Below are 14,505 nucleotides of genomic sequence, written 5' to 3'. Positions count from 1 at the left end.
TCCACATGGCTGTTGATCACCAGAGGAAGTCAGGACTGGAACTCAGGCAGGTCAGGAAGCAGGAGAGGCCATGGAGAGATGTTTCTTACTGGCTTGCTTCTCCTGGCTTGCTCAGCCAGCTCTCTTATAGAACCCAAGATCTCCGGCCCAGGGATGGCACCACCCACAAGGGGCAATTGAGAAAATGCACCACAGCTGGATCTCATGGAGGCACTTCCCCAACTGAAACTCCCTTCTCTGTGATAACTCCAGCCTGTGTCAAGTTGACACACAAAACCAGCCAGTACAGCCAGTATCCAAAGGAGAGCCTATCCTTAGCTGGGAGTGAAGCCTTTGCTGCTCCCCTCCTGTACTAAAATGTTGGACTATTTTTTCTCTTTCTTTTTTCCCTCTCTTTCTTCCTCTCTTTCTCTCTTCCTTCCTTCCTTCCTTCCTTCCTTCCTTCCTTTCTTTCTTTCTCCCTCTCTTTCTTTCTTCCTATTTTTTCTTTTAAAGATTTATTTATTTATTTTGTGTATATGAGTACACTAGGGCATCGGATCCCATCACAGATGGTTGTGAGCCACTATGTGTAGCATTAAACTCAGGATCTCTAAAAGAGCAGCCAGTACTCTTAACCTCTGAGCCATCTCTCCAGCTCTCTCTATTTTTTTTAAGACAGTATCTCACTGTCTTTGTTAGTGGTTCTGTCCTGGCCTAGAACTCACTATGTCCAACACTCTGGTCTCAAACACATACATATCCACCTGCCTCTGCCTCCCAAGTGCTGGGATTAAAGGCGTGCGCTACCATCGACCGGCAAGAGAAAATTTAATAAAGCTTTTTCTTGAGGCCATCTCAAGTAGCCCAGGCTGATAATGAGAATTACTGTGCATGTAAGGAGGAATTGCCTGTGTCTTCCAGACTCTGGGGTATGAGCAACCATTTCTAGTTTTATGTTGTGCTGGGTTTGGAGCCTGTGGCTTCAGGCTTTGAGATTGGTTTCTGTAATGCAGGCAATCATTGAATGCCTCCCCATCCTGCCTCCTGTTCCCAAATGCCAGGTTATAGCGATGAGCCACTGTGCCCGCTTTAATACAAGATCTTTTAAAGCAGTGGTTCTCAACCTGTCGTCGCAATGCTTTTGGGCTTCAAACTACCCTTTCACAGGGGTTGCTTAAGACCATCAGAAAACACAGGTATTTACGTTACGATTCAGAGAGAAGCAACAGAGGAAGTAGCAACAAAAACCATTTTATGGTTGTGGGGGGTCACCACAACATGAGAGACTGTAGTAAAGGGTCGCAGCCTTAGGAAAGTTTAGAAGGAAACCTCAAACCCACAGATATCCGGCACAGTTCTCAAAGGACCACATTGCCCAATATGCTTATACATCATGGTCACATTGTCACCCTGTAGAAACCCACCCCACTGAGGATGCCAACCACAGGATAAACCTTCACTGCCAACAATGGGGTGTTTCAAAACTAGATGTCATTGGCCCGTCTTTATTTCAACTTTGGATTTTGGTCCAAATTCAAGGCACACACATCTATAATCCCAGCACACAGGAGGTAGAGGCAGGAGGATCAGCAGTTTATCATCTTGAGCTACATAGTGAGTTTTGGGGACTAGCCTGGGGTACAGTGGACTCTGTCAAAGAACTAAATGAAAAAGAAGTAACAACAACAAAATTATTTATATGTGTGTGTGTGTGTGTGTGTGTGTGTGTGTGTGTGTGTGTAGAGTGTTTGGCCACATAGGTCAAGCACTTGAACTCGGGGCAATCCTCATACACATTTTGAGTCTATATCACTTGGCCGGGCGGTGGTGGCGCACACCTTTGATCCCAGCACTTGGGAGGCAGAGGCAGGTGGATTTCTGAGTTCGAGGCCAGCCTGGTCTACAGAGTGAGCTCCAGGACAGCCAGGGCTATACAGAGAAACCCTGTCTCAAAAAAACAAAAAAACAAAAAAAAAAAATCACTTGGAGCTGGAGAGGTGGCTCAGAAGTCAAGAGTACCTGCCAGAGGACAGGAGTTCAGTTTCAAGCACGTATGTAGGATAGCTCACAACCAGATGCAATTCCAGGGGTTCAATGCCCTCTTCTAGCCTCTCAGGGCACTCACTCACACACACACACACACACACACACACACACACACACACACACTTAAAAAAATCACATCAGCTGGGCAGTGGTGACACACAACTTTAATCCCAGTACTCAGGAGGCAGAGGCAGGCTGATCTCTGTGAGTTTGAGGCCAGCCTGTTCTACTGAGTGAGTTCCAGGACAGCCAGGGCTACACAGAGAAACCCAGTCTCCTCCTCCCCTCATACAGTACCAATGGTAATATGGTTTAGCAGGTAAACCCCAATCCTGGTGACCTGAGTTCTATCCTAGGATCCACATAGAAGTTGAGGGAGAGAACAGACTATACAAACTTATCCCCTGACTTCCACAAGTGTGTTATGGCATGCACATGAATACATACATAGACGGCAACAAATTAAAAGAACACCTCATTGGTCAGTCATTGCATGCCTTTGACCCCAGCACTCAGGAGCCAGAGGCAGCTGGAACTCTGTAAGAGTGGAGCCAGCCTGGTCTACAGAGTGAGACTCTTTCTCAACTCCATCACCTCCCCACCCCACTCCAAATACTGGATTAAAGCTCAGGTATGGGGGGCTTGCCCGTAGTCTCAGCATTTGGGCAGCTGAAGTAAATGAACCAGCATGATTTCCTGATTTCATACTGGGCTAGAGTGAGTTTAAGACCAGTTTGGGTAACTTAACAGAGAACTTGTTTCAAAATAAAAACTACAAACTACACTGGTTTTTATAGGCGTTCAGCAAGCATCCCTTGGTAGAGCTGAGACGCAGAAAGATGGGCAATGCCCCAGTCCCCTGGGACCATGTCTACAAACTCACACAACCTACTGTTTGATTTGTCTAGGACCCCATAAAGACCAACAGCACTGAAATCATCTATGAGTACGATGGAACCATAGATCCTTACATACCTGTGGATGGTACTCCCAGTCCGAGGAAGCCACCTGGGGATATTGCAGCCCTTATCATCTACTCGGCCGTGTTCCTGGTGGGAGTTCCCGGGAATGCCCTGGTAGTGTGGGTGACAGCCTTCGAGGCCAGACGTACCATCAACGCCATCTGGTTTCTGAATCTGGCGGTGGCTGACCTCCTCTCATGCTTGGCACTGCCTATCCTGTTCACGTCTGTTATAAACAATAACTCCTGGTCCTTCGGCGCCAAGGCCTGTATAGTCCTGCCCTCGCTCATCCTGCTCAACATGTACGCCAGTATCCTGGTGCTGGCTACCATTAGTGCCGACCGTTTCATGCTGGTGTTCAACCCCATCTGGTGTCAGAAGGTCCGCAGGACTGGCCTGGCATGGATGGCCTGCGGAGTGGCCTGGGTCTTAGCGTTTCTCCTCACCATTCCGTCCTTTATGTTCCGGGTGGTACATAAGGACCCCTACTCAGATCACACTCTATGTGGTACTAACTATGGTGAGGGTAGATTCACCAAAGAGAGGGCTATAGCCATCCTGAGGCTGATGGTGGGTTTTGTGTTGCCTCTGCTCACCCTTAACATCTGCTACACCTTCCTCCTGCGCAGGACCTGGAGTCGAAAGGCCACTCGCTCCACCAAGACGCTCAAAGTGGTAATGGCTGTGGTCTTCTGTTTCTTTGTCTTCTGGCTGCCCTATCAGGTGACAGGGGTGATGTTAGCGTGGCTGCCCCCGTCGTCGCCCACCTTTCAGAAGGTGGAGAAGCTGAATTCCCTGTGCGTGTCCCTGGCCTACATCAACTGCTGTGTTAACCCTATCATCTATGTCATGGCTGGCCAGGGTTTCCATGGACGACTCCGAAGGTCACTCCCCAGCATCATACGAAACGCTCTCTCCGAGGACTCCTTGGGTAGGGACAGCAAGACTCGGTCCACGATGGACACCTCAACCCAGAAGAGTCAGGCAGTGTAGAGAAGAAGCCACAACTGGCCTAGCCGCTCCTTTCCCAGCTCTCCTCTCTCCCCTTCATCTTCCTCCCCCTGCCCCTCCTCCTTCCTCCCTTCTCTTTGCATGTTTAATTGATGCGACTCTCTTTAAGTTGCCCTGACTAGCCTTGAGCCCAGGATCCTCACGAATGCTGAGATTACAGGTATAAATTCCCTTGATGAGAAACATCACATTAAGATAGTACTTGGCTTTTTTTTCTAAGGCAGGCCTTGGCTACGTTGCCCACCTGCGGTGGCTGGGCTGATACACTTAATGACGACCTCCAGTGGCAGGGTAACAGAGAACAAGGGAATTTCCTGGCCTTCTTCTTCCTCTCTTCCTCTTCTTTTCCCTCAGGTTTGATTTTTTGTGTTTGTTTGTTTGTTTGTTCGTTTTGTTTTGTTTTTGAGACAAGGTCTCATGTAGGCTAGTCTGGCCTTGTACTCCAGATCCTCCCGTGACCATCCCCCCAGCATTGTGGCTGCATACCTGTGCTGCTGTGCCCGACCTCTCCTTTATTTCTACAATTTTGTCTCTTCAAGAATGGTATTCAGTGGAACTCAACATATCGAAGCTTTGTAAAAACAACTATGCACAGCTTACTGGATAATTTTTTTTTTGAGTTCTCAATGCAGCTTTTATTATCAGAGAGAACCTAATAGCAGTCCCACTATAAAAGATCTTAATAAATACTGATAAAAATTTAGGGATTCTTTTTTTTTTTTTTTTTTAGATATTTTCTTTATTTACATGTAAATTCCTCCTTTCCCAGTTTCCTCTCCAAAAACCAACCAACCAAACAAACACAAACAACAAAAACAAACCCCTGTTGCCTCCCCACTCCCCATGCCTGCCACCCCACCCTCTCCTGCTTATTGCCCCTGGCATTCCCCTACACTGGGGCACAGAACCTTCACAGGGCTGAGCTCCTCTCCTCCTATTGATGATCGAATTTGCAGTTCTCTAGTATATACATGCTGCCAGAACAATCAGACCCACCATGTGCAGTTTGCAAGGCACAAAAATGTGTTGTTTAATTTTTATAAAGCATGCATTTATTTATTTTGTGTGTGTGTGGGGGGGAGTGGTGCTGGGACAATGCCATGGTATATGTGTGGAGGTCAGAGGACAACCTGTTGGAATTGGTTCTCTCATTGCAACCATGAAGGTCCTTGGAATCGAACTTGGCAGCAAGCACCTTTACCTGCTGAGTTATATCACTGGCCACAGAGATGTCTTATAATGTGTTCTTTCAGCTTAGCGAATGTGTGTGCATGCGTGTATATGTTGGCTAGAAAATACGTACAGATCAACACCAGAAGTATCATGCAAGCATGTGAATGGTTTTGAAATTTCTGGTCAGCACAATAAAAATGTGAAAGAAGAAAGACCTGGATGTGGTGGTGCAAACCTATATCTCAGCATGTGGGAAGTTCAGGGGCCAGAATCGAGCATTAGAGGTCAGCCTGGATTACCCAGAGACTGCCTCATGAAGTCCGAGCAAACAACAAATGAAGTAAAACACTGGAGTTTGGCTCTGCTAGGCCCTCTCCTCTTCCCAATGGATATGTGACCACTGATTGTCATGTATCACAGACCCAACCTACCTGTGTTCTGCTATTGACACTTTCTATACTGTGACGCTAACCTCACTGAATTTTTACAGGCTCCATGCCCTGGCATTTATTACTTATGTATTTATTTATTTCGAGACAGGATCTTTTTACATAGCCCTAACTGTCCTGGAATTCACTATGTGAACCAGGCTGGCCTAGAGCTCACAGAGATGGGCCTGCCCCCATCTCCTGAGTGTTAGGATTAAAGACGTGAGCCACCACACCCAGCTTTATTCTATTTTTTGGATGGCCTCTATGAGTTTGAAGCATTTAATTAATTAATTAGTTAATTAATTAATTTATGAGATGGGATCTCATGTAGCCCTGGCTAGCCTTAATTTTACAGCTGAGTCTGGTCTTAAACCTTTTTTTTTTTTTAAAGATTATTTTATTTTATGTGAGTACACTGTAGCTGTCTTCAGACACACCAGAAGAGTGCATTGGATCCCATTACAGATGGCTGTGAGCTACCATGTGGTTGCTGGGAACTGAACTCAGGACCTCTGGAAGAGTAGTCGGCTGAGCCATCTCTCCAGCCAGGTCTTAAACTCTTGATCCTTCTGTCTCTGCCTCCCACATGGTAGGATTCTAGGTAGTCTCCCCTGACTCCTAGTTGTCTCCTTCGTGTGACTTTTCTCATTATCGGTCACATCTATCTTGCTACAGCTAAGCTTCTCACCTACTCACTCATGTCCCAGCTGCCCTGCGAATCTCTTCCTCCCGTTGCTTCTCCATTCCAGGAAAAACCACATTGGCAACTTGCCCACCCAGGCCCTTTCAGCTTCCCCATCACAGACCCAGCCTCCCTTCCTATCATACACCTGCCTGCTCTAGGTCCTCTCCCCCACCCCCCAACCCCTGCCTCCTTGGGTCCATGCCTCTTCCCTCCCCTGATCTCCTGGTCGCCCAACACATTTTTCAAGGACCATCCTGCTCCCATCCTGTCTTCTTGCCAGGTGTCTCCTCCTTAAGGGAGTCCCCTGTGATGGCCCTCAGTTTCCCATAGCACCCTACCATCAATCTTTTTCTCTGGCTTCGTTCGAGCTTCCTGGTTCAGGGAGTAAGTAGCAGATAGGGAATCACCTCCCTCCTGGCCCTTCTGTAATGAGATGCTGTTTTAAGAGTTGGGCTGGGGGCTGGAGTCTGGGGTCTGGGGACTGGGGGGTGGGACTAGAAAGCCAGATCAGTGATTAAGAGCATTTGTTGTCATTTTAGAGCAGTGATTCTCAAACTCTGTGTCTCCACCTCTTTGGCAAACTTCTGTTTCCAAATTATTTACATTCCAATTCATAACTAGCAAAATTACAATTATGAAGTAGAAATGAAAATATCCTTATGGTTGGGTGGGGCGGTCACCACAGCGTGAGGAACTGTCTTTAAGGGTCGTAGCATCACTAAGGTTGAGAACCACTGTTTTTTTAAAGGATTAGTTCAGTTCCCAGCATCCACATAGTGTCTCCTAATGATCTATAATGGACACCAACCCCACACATGCTGAACACTTATACATGCAGCAAAACACCCATACATATAAAATAAAAATAAATATTAACAAAAAAAAAAAAAAGAGCTGGGCCCAGGATACAAAGTGTTTCAGTTCAGTAGGTAGAGTGCTGGCCTAACACGCACAAGCCTCTGGTTCCACCCCCAGCACTGAATAAAATCTCCAATGGTGGTTGGGTGTGGTGGTACATGCGTTTAATTCCAGCACTCCAGGCACAGACATAGGCAGGCCTCTGGGAGTTTGAGGCCAGCCTCGTCTACTTAGTGAGTTCCAGGTCAGTCCCAGGGCTACATGGTAAGACTTGGTTTCAAAATAAAACAAATATATACACACAAAGAAACCAAACCTGCATGGTGGATTTAAGAGGTGGAGGTATGGGGCTCATCTATTCAAGGTGAGTTTGTGGCCAGCCTGGGTTATAAGGGCCATTCTGGGCTACGTGAGCTCCTGTCTGAAAACACAAACAAAAAACTGAACAAACAACAACAACAAAAATCCCAGCCAGGCTTGGTAACAAGCAGCTTTACTCCTAGCACTTGGGAGGCAGAGACAGGTGGACCTCCGTGAATTCAGGCTACATAGAGAGACTGGTTCAAAAACAAAATGAAACAAAAAGGGATGGCTTGGTGGTCGAAGAGCATTGGCGGGCTGCTCTTTCAAGGACCTGGGGTTTGGTTCCCAACACCCACATGGCAGCTCACAACTGTCTGTAACTCCAGTTCCAGGGGAGCCGATGCCATTTTCTTGCCTCCACGGGCATGTGTGTAGCATGCAGATATACCGACAGTCCACTCATGCACCAAAGGCAAAAATAAATTAATCTAAAAGAATGAAAGGAAGGAAGGAAGAAAGAAAGAAAGGAAGGAAGGAAGGAAGAAAAAAATTGGACATACAATGATGGCCATGGCGGGAACCCCCCACCCCAGGTGACCCCCAGGCAGGTTAGGGTTAAGCAACGCTGCCCAAAACAGAAGTTGGCAGAGTCCAGGGGATTGCCAAATGTGTGGCCTGTGGAATCTGCTATGTCAACAGGTTTGGAAGGGGAAGTGAGAAGGAAAGGAAGTGGGCTGAGAGCTTGGTGGACTCTAGTGTTTTCTTTCCCCTCCCCCAGCCCCAGCCTTCTGGACCCTTGGGTCTTACACACCTCTATGTTCTTCGGATGCAGGGATCCAAGGCCTGGGGCCAGAGCTGCCTTCCCTTGTAACGGTGACCTCCAGGAGCTCACATCCAGGAAGCTATTACACTGCAGTAGAGTCTTCTGGGGGTGAAATATGAGGGGCTGGGAGACAGTTCAGTGAGTAAAGTTTTTGCCATTCAAACATAAGAATATGAGTTCCAGCCCCAGGATATGGATTTGCCCGGTACAGAGCCAGGTACTGTGGGTTGCGTTTGTAACTTAGCATGGGAGAGGTGAGACAGATAAATACCCTTGAGTCTGAGGGGCGATAGAGCTCCTGCCTAGAATTCCCCAGTGAGGAGCTGGGGGCTTGTATCAATGGTTAGAGCCCCTACCTAGAATCCCCCAGTGAGGGGCTGGGGGCGTGACTCAGTGGTAGAACCTCTCTGCCTAGAATCCCCCAGTGAAGGCCTGGGGGCATGGCTCAGTGGTAGAGGCCCTGCCTAGAATCCCCGAGTGAGGGGCTGGGGGCGTGGCTCAGAGGTAGAACACCCCAGAAACATGTTGAGGTCTTAGACTGTAAGGGTATAATTGAAAACACTTGGTTGTTTCATGGTTTTTCCTTCACTAAGTCTTCAAATTCTTCATCTCTACCACTGAACCCCAGACTCATCACTGCCTGAATGAGGAATGTTCCGTATAATCTCTTATATTTGACCAGTTAGTGGAACTGTTTGAAGAGGTTATAAAACTTTTAGTAGGTGGAGTCTTGCTGGATGAAGTAGGTCACTGGAGATGGGCTCTGGGGATTTATAGTCTCACGTCACTTCCTCTGTCCTTCCGCTGTGTTCTGGGTGTGGGTGAACATGTGATTGACGAGCTTCCTGCTTCCATGCCTTCTTGCTTTTATTGACTCACTCTCTACAACCATAAGCCAAATTAAACTCTTCCATAAACTGCTTTTGATCATGGTATTTTATTACAGGTTAGGAAAGTAACCAATGTACTGGGGGATTCTAGGCAGGGGCTCTATCACTGAGCCACGCCCCAGCCCCTTACTGGTGGGTTCTTGGTAGATGTTCTGCTGAGCCAGCCCCCCAATTCTTTGCTGGAGGATTCTAGGTAAATACCCTAACACTGAGCTGTGCACTGCCCCAGATCTTATATCATCTTGGCACATCTGTTGACCAGGTAAGTCTCGAATGTTGAGGTATAGAGAATACAGAGGCCTCTCAGGATGAGAGAGAGAGAGGCCCGCATCACAGAGTCTGTAGTGTCTTGACCCAGAAGCAATTTCCTCTAACAGCATAACTTTATGCTGTAAATATCAACAGAAGAATTCATGACTACATCTCCTTTAGGCCTTAAGCAAGGCTCAGCGAGAAATACGACCATCAGAAACTGTTGAGTGAAGAGATTCCACGTCATGGTTGAGGCCATGTCTTGCTCAGTGTCCACTGCACCATGCCATAGGTATATAGTTTAAGATAGTGTAATTTAGGGCACACTTGAATCCCAACAATTGGGAGGCTGAGGGAAGCGGATCTCTGTGAGTTTGAAGTCACCCTGGGCTACGTGAAACCCTGTCTCAAACCCAACTCAACCCAAACCAAATCAAACCAAACCAAAACCAGCCACTATGGTCAACTTCTTTTTTGTAGTTGTTGCTGCCATTATTATTATTATTATTATTATTATTATTATTACTATAATAAATAATAAATATCTAATAATAATTTTCCTTTTAAATGTCTGTGCACATGGGCCTGTGAGAGTCACAGTTTGCATATGAAGGTCAGAGGCTAGCTTTAATTCTAGACCTTTCCTTTCTACTTTGAGACAGAGACTCTTGTTGCTTGCAGTGGTGAAGGCTGGCTGGCCCACGTTTCCAGGGATTCTATCTCTCTGGCTATCTTCCTGTGTGAATGTTGGCATCACATGCATATTCGACTGAACGTGCCTGTTATATGGGTTCCAGAAACTCAACCTCAGGTTGAGTGACAAGCACGTTCCCACTGATCCACCCGTGGAGACCCGATAGGTCTCCACCATGAGGTCTCCCTTGCCTCTGCCTCCAGCATGCTGGAGTGACAAGCGTGCTCTGCTATGCCTGCTAAGTCTTCCCACTTTACAGGTTAAAAAACAAAAAACAAAAAACAAAACAGAGGCCCAGGAAGGGGACAGGACTTTTTGTGTGTGTGTGCAAATTGGGGTTTAAGACAGGGTTTCTCTATGTAGTCCTGGCTGTCCCAGAACTCTTTCTGTGAGGCTTGGCTGGCCTCAAACTCAGAGATCTGTCTGCCTCTGTCTCCAGAGTGTTGTGATCAAAGGTGTGTGCCACCACTGCACGACAGCACTTGCATTTTCTGTTCCCTGGAAACCTCAGGCCCTGGGCTCAGCTTCTTGATCTTTCTGAGGAGGGGTAACTTTGGGCTATCCTCCTCACAGCATTTGAGGAAGGAAACATTTTTAAGAGTCTGCGGCTGGCAGGAATGAGAGGCAGAGAATAGCGCAGCAGGTCAGGGCTGGGTTAGTGGGCGCTGGTACTTAGTGGGCGCAGAACCTCAGGGGCCCTTTAGTGCCGAGGGTGGGTGGGAAGTGGTTTCAGAGATAGCCCTCCCTCTAGACCTTGCTGTTCAAAGCCCACACACATCTGGCTTCCAGGAAGCTGATAATAGTGAGACTGCGGGTGGAGACACCGTCCACCTCTCCACATTTGAGGCTTTTCCGACCTTTCTGTCTGTGGGTTAATTTGTGACTCACGGGAGGAAGAAAAGACAAATATTTCCCTGGGGCTGGGAGAAGGCCACGCCTGTTTTTCCTGGTTAAGAAGGTTGCAGCAGGGCCCTCGGAGAATCCCATAGGATCTGGGGAAGGGTTGGATTGCTGAGACTCAGGCCTGGTTCTGTCCCTGGTGGAGATACGCCCGGCTTCCCTGCAGCCGCTGAGGTCTGCTGTGCTTGTGAGCGGCATTCATCCAATTTGGGACCAGTCAGAAGAGAAGGTAAGGAAGAGAGGCGTAAAGGAGGTTGCGAGAAGGGGTGGAGGGGTTCACGATTTGGGCTTCTCAGAAGCATTCATTTTGAAATCTTGGGAGTCCGAATTAGCATTCCAGATGAGATATATATGTTGTATTTTTCTGAGACAAGAGCTTGTGTTGTCCAGGCTGACCTCAAACTCACTATGTAGTGGCGGTGATCTTGTACGCCCAAGCGTCCTGCCTCCACCTCCAGGGTACCAGGATCATAGAATATAGGTTCTGTAGTGCTGGGAGTTAAGCTCAGGACTTGGGTTCTCTACCAAGTGAGCCACACCCCCAGCCCTGAATCTTCACATCACCGCGTCCCAGATGCTTCGTAACAGCCAAGTCAGCCCCCCAGAAACCATTCGTCCACACTCTGTGGAGCCACACCCTCTCTTTCAGGAATCCCTGCAGGTTGGACCCAGAATTCTAAAAGTCAGTGTGTCCGAGGGCCAGCCCTCTGACTCCATGTTCCTGCTTCCTAAAACAGCAAGGGTCACTTTAGGTAGAGGTGGGCACATGTCAGGTCTAGAAAGCTCTGGGGCTTCTTGTAAGCTGAACACATTCCATAAGAGTATTCACTGAGCCCAGCTCTGAGCAGAAGAATGCTTATTTCTTACACAGGGCACTCCCTGCTCTCCACTGCATTTTTGTATTTTTTCTTCTTTAAAATTATTTTGTGATTCTCATATATTTTCTTTTAATTATTTTATGAATTGATTCGTGTGTGTGTGTGTGTGTGTGTGTGTGTGTATACCAGCTCAAGTGTGTGTGTCTTTCTTTCTATATTGCATTTATTTATTGCATATGCATAGAAGTCAGGACTCAGGCATGTTCTTCTGCCGCATGTGTCCCTGGAATGAAATTCAGGCCATGAGGCTTGCGGGATGAGCACTGTATCTCCCCAGCCTCCCCCTGCAGCCCCTAAGCAGCTCCTTTGGCCCTCTTAGGCCCCGGTTTTCTAATTCATTCTTTCACTCACCAAATACCTTCTGAACCCCACAGACTGCAGTAGATACCAGGAACATGCTGGCACCTACACAGGGTGGAGTCCAAGTTCTGGGAAAGTGTGATAATGTATCTTCTGGTCTGGGATGGGTGGGGCTGACAGTTCTGAAGCAGAATACACACACAGTGAGCATCAGCACACCCCCTCATCCCTCTCTGACTCTCCCCCTCCGTCTCCCCTTCTCTGTCTGTTTCCCTCTGTCTCTCACCTCCCTCCTTCTCCCTCTCTGTTTCTCTCTGTCTCTGTCTCTCTGTGTGTCTCTGTCTTTCTCTGTCTCTCTCCTTTTCCCTCTCTGTCTCTCCCTGTCTCTGCCTCTCTTCCTCTCTCCTCCCTCTATGTCTCTCCCCCCCTCTCTCTCTCCACCTCTGTCTCTGTCTCTCTCTCTTTCCCTCTGTCTCTCTGTCTCTTTCTCTCCAGGATCTCCTGTAGCCCACTGGCCTCAAACTCACAGCTTAGGATGGCGCTGAGCTTACGCTCCTGCTTTCACCTCTCAAGTGTTGATGTGATAGGGATGCGTCACCAGTGTTTAGTTTATTCAGTGCTGGTGAACATGCTTCCATCTGAGTCCCATCCTCAGCCTGGTTTTCTGATTTTTGGAGACGGGGTCTCATGGTATAGCCTAAGGTGGCTTGAAACATGCTAGGTAGACCAAACTGACCTCACACTCATAGCAGTCCTCCTGCTCTGGTCTCCGAATTATTGAGGTTTCAGGATTGTATCTCATGGTAGTTTTTCCCATTTTTAATTGCACTTTTAGCATACAAAATAATCAGTTGGGCTGGAGAGATGGCTCAGCAGTTAAGAGCACTGACTGCCCTTCCAGAGGTCTTGAGTTCAATTCCCAGCAACCACATGGTGGCTCACAGCCATCTGTAATGGGATCTGATGCTCTCTTCTGGTGTGTCTGAAGAGAGAAATGGTGTACTCATATACATAAAATAGATAAATAAGTCTTTAAAAAATGTGTTTCATTATGACATTTATATATGAATGTTAAAGAACAGTTTTTTTAAGTTTTTAAATTTTTAAAAATTTATCCTATGTGAGTACACTGTAGCTGTCTTCAGACAATCCAGAAGAGGGGGTCAGATCTCATTACAGATGGTTGTGAGCCACCATGTGGTTGCTGGGATTTGAACTCAGGACCTTTGGAAGATTAGTCAGTGCCCTTAACCGCTGAGCCATCTCTCCAGTCCATGAATGTTCTTGAGATTTGTTCAAATTCACCACCATCTCTTTTCTCATCAGCTTGTATGTTGTTGTTGTTGTTGTTATTATTATTATTATTATTGAGACCAAATATCTCTATGTAGTTCTGGCTATCCTGGAACTTGCTGTGTAGGTAAGGCTGGTCTCACACTCACAGAGACCCACCTCCCTCTGCCTCCAGAGTGTTGGGATTAAAGGCGTACATCACTACCCCCAGCTTATAATTAAAAGTAGCAATTTGGGGCTGAAGAATGGCTCAGTGGTTAAGAACATGCACTGTTCTTTCAGAGATCCTGAGTTCCCAGCACCCATCATATCAGGGGGCTTACGAACGCCTGCTTTAGGGAATCTGATGCCCTCTTCTGGCCCCAGCATGTAACTGCACAACGTGGCCTACACTTAAACAGACATACATAAATTCATAAATAAAAATGAAAAAGTAAGTCATTCCTGGTAGACCAAGCTTTTAACTGCAGTACCCAGGAGGTAGAAGTAGGCAGATCTCTGATTGAGGGCAGTCTATCTACATAGTAACTTCCAGGCCAGCCTGTGGTACATGGTAAGGCCCTGTCTTAAACAAAACAAAACAGCAGTTTAGGGGCAAGATGACTCAGTAGGTAAATGCACTTGCGGCCAAGCCTGACAACTGTATTTGATATCCTGCACCCTACATGGTAGAAGGTAGAGGATGAGGTGTCTTCTGACCACCAATGTGAGCTGTAGTATGCAAACATCCTGTGTGTGCAATTGTGCACAAAAACAAACAAACATGTAGAAATAATGATATTTTTATGTATTGTGTATAGAACCAAACACATAAATATAAATGATTTATTGTAAAGGACAGCAATATCACTGGGTGCAGGAGTGTCCATTTGTAATCCCAGATGAGAGGGTAGATAAGAAGGTTTCTTGTACTCTCTGGCTCATCTGGTTGAGCCAGTTGGCAAGCTTGAGGTTTGGTGAGATATCCTGTCTGAAAAAAATGTGGAGGGCTGGGGGTGTGGTTCAGTGGTGGAGCCCCTGCCTA

At 47.1% G+C, this 14,505-nt stretch overlaps 2 protein-coding genes across 2 annotated transcripts in view; both read left to right on the top strand.

The window, feature by feature from the left end:
* Positions 1-4,739, top strand: part of C5ar1 (complement C5a receptor 1) — a 13,901-nt gene extending 9,162 nt beyond the window's left edge. The window contains exon 2 of the mRNA XM_031384192.1: positions 2,937-4,739. Coding sequence (XP_031240052.1) covers positions 2,937-3,983 — 1,047 coding nt within the window. The 3' untranslated portion in view covers positions 3,984-4,739. The remainder of the gene's footprint in view (positions 1-2,936) is intronic.
* Positions 4,740-10,619: 5,880 nt separating this feature from the next.
* Positions 10,620-14,505, top strand: part of C5ar2 (complement component 5a receptor 2) — a 12,115-nt gene continuing 8,229 nt past the window's right edge. Inside the window, exon 1 of the mRNA XM_031385421.1 lies at positions 10,620-11,239. The gene's annotated coding sequence lies outside the window, so the exon portion shown is untranslated. The remainder of the gene's footprint in view (positions 11,240-14,505) is intronic.

The sequence above is a fragment of the Mastomys coucha genome, unplaced genomic scaffold, assembly GCF_008632895.1.
Source record: "Mastomys coucha isolate ucsf_1 unplaced genomic scaffold, UCSF_Mcou_1 pScaffold21, whole genome shotgun sequence".
Classification (NCBI taxonomy): domain Eukaryota; kingdom Metazoa; phylum Chordata; class Mammalia; order Rodentia; family Muridae; genus Mastomys; species Mastomys coucha.
The sequence above is the reverse complement of the archived record's forward strand: the minus strand, read 5'-3'. Positions and strand labels throughout refer to the sequence as shown.